Below are 10,837 nucleotides of genomic sequence, written 5' to 3' on the forward strand. Positions count from 1 at the left end.
CGCCATCTTACATGTCATCATTTCAGCATTTTCCTGTCAATTCACACAATATGGAATGGTAACGCTTATACAAACTGCGTTTCGTTTGCTGTTCAATATGTGTAATCAATCCCTTGTACATATTTTCTTTATGATGATAACCATTTCATCTTGAAAACATAATGATATTTAACTGGTGCCAAATGGCAAAAAGGTTCACAAATCATGGACACATATATATCACTCTAAACACGTTAAAAGGCAAAGGTCAAAGACATATTGCAAGTATGTAAATGTTGTCAAACTGCACTGAACACTTTATTTTTCTAATAAAACCAGCAAAAAGGAAATAAAAACATTTCTCAGACAAAATGGCAGCATTAAATGCTGATGAGAACAGGTAAGATTCGTGGATGTATAAAAGTGTCATTCAGAAACAGGTGTTTTAATGGTCTGGCGTGTTGACGTCTAGACTGTTATCTCAACAGAAACCTTGCAGCATCGTCGATGTTCCAGGTATATCTTCAAATGTATTATGACAAATACCATTGACCCATTCGCCACAAAGTTTCGTTTCTGAAGTGACGCATATCTCCATATTGCTTATCACTAAGGTTGCACAGAATTTCTCTCGCTCATGACTTCGATTTGATTGGACGGCTATGTCAGATTCTGGATGGGGAGCCCATATGGATAACCTCACAGAACAGGGATCGTGGAATACAGAAGAGAAGAACCTTCATATCAACTGCAGGGAAATGAAGGCCATCTATTTCGCCATCCTGGAATGGAATCTTTACCAATCATCCGTTCTCATAGCCACGGACAACACCACATTAGTGGCCTATGTTCAGAAGCAGGGAGGAACCAGCTCCAGCTCCCTGATGACGGAGACTACACAATTGTTTCCCTTGGCAGACTCCTTCAATTGCCGGATGGCAGCGAGACATATACCCGGGAAACTGAATAACTGGCTGACAGCCTGGGGGGAATAGTGTCAACGGAATGGACTTTACATCCACAGATCTTCGCCTGTATACCCAAGTTATGGGACAAACCACACCTGGATCTATTTGCCACTTGCCAGAACAACAAACTTCCGGTTTATATCAGTCCAGTTCCCGACCCAAGACACACCAAATCGACGCACCAGCGATGGATTGGACGAATCTGTTTGCTTACGCATTCCCACCATGGTCTCTCCAATATGGCCCAGCAGGTCTTGGTTCCCCAGACTACTAAGACTACTAATGGAGGAACCTATACAATTATCGCTTTGACGAGATCTGCTACGACAACCCAAGTCAAGACATTTTCCAAGACAATCTACCCAGCCTACATCTAACCGCTTGGAAGTTATCACGCAGAAGATGCAGACATCCGGATACTCTGAGCTTGCCACAGCTTCTGAGGCTTCAATTGATCGCGGAGACCTTATCCTCCCTTATATATGACAACAGATGGGACAAGTTCGTCCAGTGGAGAAGACGACAAGGGATTATGGATAATGCTGTATCAATCCGTTTGACAGCGGACTTCCTTCTTCATCTACGTCAAGACAATAAATTCCGACACAGGTCGATATAAGGTTATAGATCAGCCCTTCATTCTGTACTTCAACATGTCGGACTCTCTATTGGAAACCATCCCATTCTAAACAGACTAATGAGATCCTTTCAACTAGAAGATGTTCGAACACCTCGTATCTCCACCAAGTGGAATCAATCTGTGGTACTATCGGCACTGTTAACGGAAGCTTACGAGCCCTTGGCTAAAGCTACCCTACTCCAAAAAGGCAGGAAAGCGTCTTTCTTCCTAGCCATGGCAACAGCAGCAAGAGTTTCAGAATGAGTTTCGAATATTCTAGTCTCACCCATAATCAACATTGGAGATCGCTCCCAGACCTCGTAGCCAAGAATCAATCTACCACGATGGGGCCGTTGGGCCACAGACACTATACAATTCCTGCATTAGGACCAACAGTGGATCACCCAGACAGACTCTTATGTCCCGTCAAAGCTCTCAAGTTCCATCTCACAGCTGCAGACCAACATAGACGACATCGAAGGAGACACTTCTTATCTTGTAAGACTAATTCCAAGGACATCACCAAGGCTACTATAGCAGGCTGGATAAAAGCTACAGTTGCATCAAGTTATACACAGACTCAGAATTCTACGCCACGTCTTGGATCCTGCTCAGCTCACGAAATCAGAGCCCTAGCCACGAGTCTCTCTTCATGGACACAGAGACCATATAATAGAGGGACGGCCCTCCCCAACAGTTTATCATAAACCATCAGCGCTACGGTCTGGCATGTAACTGATACACCCCGACACCCTGCTGTTAACCTCTCTGTACCGCTGCAGATGCGCAATAGATGCGCAGACATTCACGACTGACCATTCTGGTAACCACGTAAACAATATTATATAATATCCGGGGCTAGAGTTAATTCCCTTAGCCGAGATTTCTCCGACTACGACCAGCGACAATCCAATAAAAGGACGTCTCTTAGCGGATCACAAAGATTTTCCTGGTCTAAATAGAATGACAGTGATGTTACCGCTACCAAGCCGTTGGTAAATACCTCCCAAAAAGTTTCACTCAAAGAAAAAGATAGGAAATGAAAATATGACGTCTGTCCACAAGCGTAAGTTTTCGAGGGCGTGTGAAGAAAAAGCCGTTCCGATATCAAAAGTATTTTATAACGCATTCTATTTGTTTTAAAAATCAGTTAATATATCTCATTTTATGCTGCAATTGTTAACTATTATAAATAAACAAATATACCAAATCTACTACGAACGCCACAGAAAACTACGATCCGGTAAATTGCACAGGAACTCAGGAAGTGTAAATAAAACTCATCCAGAAGCAGGGAAGACACTTGTAACATATCACCATATTCCCGATGTTCACAAAATATGTCTCCAGATTAACTTCATATCTTATAATAAGTCCAGACTAGATTTACTTGCAAAAATGCATGATCACCGACTGGTGTAAATGCTTTACTATTAGCTAGAAAGAAAATGACGCCATATTAATGTTTTTATTTCATGTAAATTCGCTACTATTTTATAATGCTAATAGTTCCAATGAATTAGAAATACACATTAAACTACGAGCGTTGTTAAATGAATTTTCGATGTGTCCGACAATGGGCTTCGAAAGAATCAAACGTTATTGGTTAATGCCAGTTTGGGGCTAGCAGTGATAAAGGGGTTTGCCGGAGCGAGGTAAGTTTTTTTTCAAAGGGAGGCTACTGTTTAATTCCAAATATTCCGATATTACCCGATTAGATTGATATTTCAGCATACAAATAATCAGGTATTTCAGGTATAACAATATAGCTTCAACGAGCATGGTACCAGATATCTACTAGTATATCGTAAACTGTAGTAACGTTTGTTGTTTTCAAAATTCTTTCATCATAGTTTTCTATATCTGATCAATGAAAAACAAACTTTAAACTCTAACCTGGAACAAAGCATGCAACTACACATGTATTACTTTTAAAACAAAACAAAACATCACAAACTCTGACAAATATGTAAATGTATTTTTCACAGAAAAGGACAATAGACCATCTATATATTTTACTGAATGACACCTTCGACCTTGTTGTCTGGAACTTCTCTCCCGACGACTGCCGATATAATCCTTCTTCTTTCTTGGCATTTACAAAGCAAATGATAATTTTATTATACAAATATTTCATGTAACGGATTTTTATTTTTGTATGATGTTTTCATTGTTATGTAAATACACAAAGTAAGTAGTACCTTCATCATATTTACATTATTATGATTGGGTTTAGGCCAATATCATTTTGCTCATAATCAATATTTACACGGCATAAAATAAATAATTGATTAAATGTAGTCATGATTTATACAGACAAAATCTACAGAAGATAACAAATATGTAGTATTGTAGTATGTAGTATATGCGCGATATGTGATAAGGCCTAACTGAAACAAAGTTAAACTTACGAAGAAATGGCGAAGCAATGGTAAAAATAAATACGCGTTTTACAAAAACAATTCTAATATCATACAATATAAGTCACTTTGTAAAATGTTTCAAAGGATATATGCGGATGATAATCACAGACAAAATGCATGTTATGTCGTCTGCTATATGGTAATTTAACTTAAAATATGTGACGTAAAATATGGCCTTGCGCCAAAAATCATACCAAAAAAACTACCGATCGTACCTAAATAACGTTGGTACCAAGCCATAGGGGAAATCGTGATGAATGTAAAACTATTAAATTCAGGACCGATAATAGGAACACATTCGTCTGAAAGCATGCGAAAATTAAGAGTTGTGATGTAATTATTTCGGATTAATTCAGATTTAGTGCCATTTCTGGAGTCAAAATCTGAAATTTCGGATCCGCCCTAAATTTGTTAATGGCACTTAGCCAATTTTTAACATATCTCCTTTTTATACACCTACGTAACCAAGGACTTTCATTGCGAATTAGAGGCCGTTATTGAAAATCAAAATCTGCACTTTTGCCGATTTTACATGTGCGCCATTTTGTTCTCTCGGACAAAGACAAAGCGTGATCACAGTCATCAAATACAGTGACAACGACATGCTTTAGGGCACCAACAAATCTCAGTTGTAATGTTAACAATGTTAAGAAATACATGAGTGTAATTATGTATTGTGAAATATATCTTTTGCATGGGAAAAAAGGCAACAACGATGACTGCAGTGAACGCGTTTCTGCTCGCTTCCGGACAGGCTGCGCAGTACAAGCCGTAGCACTGATGGTTTCGCGCATAGGCTAGAGGGCCGTCCCTCTATTATATGGTCTCTGATGGACAACAGTCTCAGTAGAACAAGTAGTTTCTAGCTGTCAATTGGCCTCACAAAACACCTACACCGGCTTTTATTTGCGTGACGTGCAGCCGGACTAAGAGGACATATATTCCAAAATCAAAATAGCTACCCCTTCTATCGAAAAAAAGGGGTGGGTGGTTGGTATTTTGTCTGTTAGGTGCAGGATTGATTAGAAGCACCCTGGATATCAAATGTCTCCATTAGACGGGAAAGGACAGATACGGAAATGACGTCTTTGGGTAGAAATAGGCCTAGAGAAACGTCATTAACTGGAAAAGGGGAAGTGACATACCGGAAGTGACGTCATCACCGATATTAGAGTCACAAACCAAATTTAACAAGAAATGTCGTCATTAAGCAGAAATAGATTAGAAATGACATCATTATTACAATCAAGATCAGCAAATATAACGGTAAATCTAGTGAAAATATCATATATTTGACTGATTCTTGACAAATTTCTGATATTCAAATCATCAGGGGGAATTTCAGAGGAAATTATCTCAAGTAGGATTAGAATCAGTAAATAATGGTTTCCAGAAGAGGATTGCTATCAATTACACAGGGAGTAACTAGAGGCAGATCTAAGAATACCACCTCTATTACATCCGAAGTACTCTCTCCCACCTCCCCAATTATATCTACCTCTAGTAGTAAATGAGGGGAAAAAGTGATGTTGCCGCCATTATGACGTCATGGCTTGGGCATTCGTGACCAACTCGTGTTATTCCGAGACAAGCCGAATAGCGACTCGTGCCCCTCTCATGGCCATTTTTGCTACCGGGCTCCGTCTTAGCGCAAACGGGCAGACCTGAAACAATTGTCAACTCGTTGCGGAATGGTTCACATATATTTCCCCATATATTATATATATTTCAGATGCAATTTAAAGCACAGCCGGACATGCGGACTTATACAGTATGATTGAACACATTTAACTGTGTCTTGGGTATATTTTTATGATGCAACACATATGTAAAATCAATGTTTTTCTGAGGGATTCTTTGACGAAGAACATGAAATCATACGTGCATTCTGATTGGTTTGTCGTATTTTCGCACTAACATTCATCGATAGGGGGACGAGTCTTCTTGCAGGTTACGGAAAGGGGCGAGTGGTGACGAATGATGGCTTGGGTAATTACGAGACTGCTTGGCGACAACTAGTTGTGTGTGTAATTGATAGTGAAGAGGACGTCTGTTGAAAGTCTGAACATTTTAGTTCGTGTGATTGAAGCCAAAATACAGGATTGGTGGCAGAGATGTAGTAACGACCAGTTTCGTTGGTGAGTGAAAACAATGTGATTTCACCCGAGCAGATGAAGCATGATTTAGGCACTTTTTTAGGTTCCTTTAAAATGTATACAGAACTAAATCGAACCTACATCATGCACAGAAAGGCTTTCGCACCATAATCGTTAAAGTATTTATATGGAACAATCAAAAAAGGTCGAAGTTTTTATCTTTACTTTGATGACATCATGCGTGAATAGCGACGAGTCGAGAACTGGGTGCTTTTACAGCTTGAAAACGATTTTAATAATTAACACTAGCCTACTTTTGTGTCAAATTTAGCTTTTGTGGGCTATTTTAGTATCTGGAGCAATGTATAACCTTGTGTGATGAATATATTCTGATATATGTAACAAAACAAGTACTGTACGATTTGATGGTAGTTGGCTGCGTGTCTAAATGTACTGCCAGGGTTGTTGGAATACTGTCTGGGTAGTTAGTATAGGAATGTTACATTGATTTGAATAGATCTAAACAGCAGGGATATTGATGAAATTTGTTCTTGGTGAAGACGATTGAGGACTTTTTGTTAGTCCATGTATTCCCTCCTAGTATTTCACCTTCCATGTTTTGGCCGCGAATAGCTGCAAATTTCTTCACGTGACGTTAAGAAATAACTTTCTTGTTGAATAAAAACGACAAAAAACAACGTTTCCATCACCATACAAAATCTCTTCTGAAAGCAGAGTCCATTGTACGATTCCATCTTCTTCATGCGCATGTGTTTAAGAATCACCACTAAATAGCGATGATACCAGGTGTTCACGACAAGGTGAGCGTATCCTGCCCCACCGGTTGCACCGTCACAAACACATGCAAAGGCAAATCTGAAAAACAACACCAGGACATGTGGCACAAGTCAAACTAGCGAATTACATCAGACATAATGACGCTCCTTGAAATCTTCGAAGAAAGATCATGCTTGGTTGTATCTCAAAATGTGTAATGTTTACACCAATGGCTGGAGATCCTGGAATATTACTCCACAAAAGGGAAAATTAACTGTTGGAAAGTAAAAGTCACACCTCTTCTCATTTGGATTGTTTTTTGCCTCTCTGAAATCATTTGCATTGATCTAAGTGTGAAACAGGTTAGTCAGTTTCACTGGTCTCTGTTATTTCTTGTTCAGGTGGGTATAGCAGTGAATATGTGACCATTTTGAACGATATCAGGCCAATGATATACCTCAAGCTTAAGTTAAACCTCTTGGCCGAATTCCCTTGTTTTGATTTTACCGATCCAAGCAGATGTTCCAATTCATATTTAATTACCAGAAACAATTCAGCCACCATAAGGGGATCACAACTGGTGTCTATAGGGATGCGTAATTTTTGCAAAATTATCCTTAAATCTCACATAAATGTTATCAATTAGGAAGGCAAGCATTTCACATATATTGTTTTCTCAGTAAACTTCAGATGACATTTTCTTTCAGTTAGGAGATTTTGTCCTGAGCCACTGAGGACAGAGATGTGACTATGGTCACCACGTGTCGTAACAAATGCCCCATGGTTCAAGGAAGGAAGTTTTCCCTTAAGTGTGTCGTGTAGGAGAAGGGTGTGTACAAAGCTGAAAAATCAAATGTTTTGACGGAATTGAACTTGGTTCTTTTCTGTGATTGCCTAGGGTGAGGTGAGGTGAGGTGAGGTGAGATGGGGTTTAACGTCGCGTCCAAGATTATTGCACTTATATAGCGACGTGCATGCACGAGTATGTGTGTGTGTGGCTGCTTGTACTAGTCCGGACTGATGCCGATTTAAAGTGCTAGCACACTGAGATAGCATGCCGCAGTTTAACATGAACCCCGGACCTTCCGCTCTCCGGGCGGACGCTCTACCATTAGACCACGGAGGCGGTCCATGGTTCAAGGAAGGAAGTTTTCCCTTAAGTTTGTCGTGTAGGATAAGGGTGTGTACAAAGCTGAACAATCAAATATTTTGACGGAATTAAACTTGGTCTTTTTCTGTGATTGTAAAAGGTCAAGCAAATCATTTGAGTTTTTGTGAATTCACATGATACCAATCCCACTTATCTCAAATACTTTCTTTGAATATAAAGAAAGAGGCCTCTCTTCGATTGTATTGCTAACTATGGTTAATCCCAGCTTCCCGAGGCAAGAGAGTTAACTGACTATAAAAGTTCAGTTGCCACCCTTGCCGAACTAGGCTGGGATTATGGACTCACATTTTGGCTGGACTAACGAGTCTTTGCATAGTCCAATCAAAATCGCGCACCGAAATCGAAATCCGGTTCGTAAACTGTCATGCAGAGTTCGGTCGATTGCAGGATTTGAAAAGCATGTGCATTGCCAACTCGTTTTCAACAGATATTCTCCAAATCTTTTCATGTTTTTAATCAAGATGCTCACGTGATTTGATGTACTTCGCGAAGTAAGAACCGTTTTATCACAAAATAGATCTTGATGGTCGATCAGATCGTCTTGACTGGGCGCCACCATTTTGTTTGAAACAACTGTATGTGATACGAGAGGTGGAATCTGATTGGTCCATATGGTCCATATGGCATAGAATGGACATAACTCGTAATAGCCACTGGTGGCGCTACGATTGAGCCCAGGAATTCCAGGCTAGTTCGGCAAGGGTGGAAACTGGACTTGTAAAGTCAGTTAACGCTCTTGCCTCGGGAAGATGGGTTAATCCCTGAGACAGGGATGTGGAGGTACATTTGTTGGACCTAGCAATACGGAGTTTTATGGAACTTTAAAATCCAGTACAAAAGAGGAATAGAAGTGTCTTTACGTATTAGAGTCGAGTCAAAAGTTGATAATACTGATGCGTGGTTTGCGCACAAACCAAGAACCGTATCAGGGGAGAATTTGGAATTCTTATCATTCATCATCGGATCCTTGCATGACCGAGGGAGAACATTTGATTGGTATCTGTAGCTGCTGGAAAAGACACAACCCAGCCTTCATAATACTGAATAAAATCCATCTCAACAAGACTTTGTATCAGCTGTTTTTAGTCACTCGCATGGGAACCTATTGACAATTGCTAAGAGATCGAGACAGTGCGATATGTACATGTTAAACAGGCAAATGCAATGATAGTAACGGCATTCAGATTCCAGGATCCTGGAGAATATGTGAACAAGAACTGTACGATTTGATGGTAGTTGGCTGCATGAACAAATTTACTGTCAAGGTTGTTGGAATACTGTCTGGGTAGTTAGTATAAGAATGTTACATTGATTTGAACAGATATAAACAGCAGGGACATTGATGAAAATTGTTTTATGAAACTTTTAAATCCGGGGTGCTGTTGTACAAAACAACCTCAGCACTACTACTGTCGTAAGTCGTATGGTGTTAAGGTATCGATCGAGTTACGATCACCTTAGCGCTGAGATGGCTTTGTACAACGGCACCCAGGAGGGTGGAGAATATGTGAGTGACTATTTTCAAGATATATATACAGGGAAGAGGACGTCTGTTGAAAATCTGAAATTTTTAGTTCGTTTGATTGAAGCCAAAATACAGGATTTATGGCAGAGGTGTATAGGGGTAGTACTCTTAGAATTTTTAACAATTATAACTATTGATAACTATGTTTGCACACGTTTATTCACGACCTGTTGTTTATACACGTCAGCACATCTTATTTTTAACAAATACGTCACTTAAAGTCGTCAATAATCGAAAGACGTCACTGAGGTCAATGCGCGGGATTTGTATTTTTCACACAGCAATACATCGTATCTATTCCCGTAAGTTTGGTCTGCATGCGTCACGAAGCTTGATTTAAAAAAAGTGTTGATTGAATGTAAGAAGAATGTTATGTTTATGGGTATGGTCTAGGGTTAGGGATAGGGTCCGGTTTATGTTCCGGGTTAGGGAAGTCTTTAGTTTAGGGTGAGAGTTAGGGTTAGGGTTAAGGTAAGGGGACTGTAAAGGTTATGTCTAGGGTTAGGAATTGTATGTTGGAGGAAAAGTATGTCTGTATATATACAGAAAGTGTATAGTCCCGAAAGAAAATAATATCATGGCCGCATGGCCACATGTTGTGCATTGTTATCATTTGACTTGAATATATCGTCGCCATGCATTATCCATAATGTTCGCACAAGTCATACTAGGAATTTTCACTTTCGCTTCGCAAAATGACCGAGATCAGTTGACACGACATCTACGATTTGGCAAATGACATTTCAGCGGGAGACAAATATAACGGTACGTATTGTACTTGGAGACTAATATAACGGTACATATTAAGCAGCAGGCAAACATTAGGGTACGCACTGTAGCGAGAGATAAATATAAGGATATGTATAATAACGGGAGGCAAATATAAAAATAGGTATTATAACGAGAGGAAAATGTAAGGAAAGGTATTATAACGGGAGACAAATGTAAGGAAAGGCATTATAACCGGAGACAAATGTAAGGAAAGGTATTATAACCGGAGACAAATGTAAGGAAAGGCATTATAACCGAAGACAAATGTAAGGAAAGGTATTATAACGGGAGACAAATGAAAGGAAAGGTATTATAACCGGAGACAAATGTAAGGAAAGGCATTATAACCGGAGACAAATGTAAGGAAAGGCATTATAACCGGAGACAAATGTAAGGAAAGGCATTATAACCGGAGACAAATGAAAGGAAAGGTATTATAACCGGAGACAAATGTAAGGAAAGGCGTTATAACGGGAGACAAATGTAAGGAAAGGTATTATAACGGGAG

General features: G+C 39.6%; 1 protein-coding gene across 1 annotated transcript; it reads left to right on the top strand.

Moving 5' to 3' along the window:
- The first annotated feature begins 641 nt into the window (after positions 1-641).
- LOC125372985 lies at positions 642-974 on the top strand. The gene has a single exon (XM_048383762.1). It carries the CDS (start codon positions 642-644, stop codon positions 972-974), a length of 333 nt encoding a protein of 110 aa, XP_048239719.1.
- Positions 975-10,837: the final 9,863 nt, after the last annotated feature.

The sequence above is a fragment of the Haliotis rufescens genome, unplaced genomic scaffold, assembly GCF_023055435.1.
Source record: "Haliotis rufescens isolate VD_foot unplaced genomic scaffold, xgHalRufe1.0.p SCAF_5, whole genome shotgun sequence".
In the NCBI taxonomy this organism is placed as follows: Eukaryota; Metazoa; Mollusca; class Gastropoda; order Lepetellida; family Haliotidae; genus Haliotis; species Haliotis rufescens.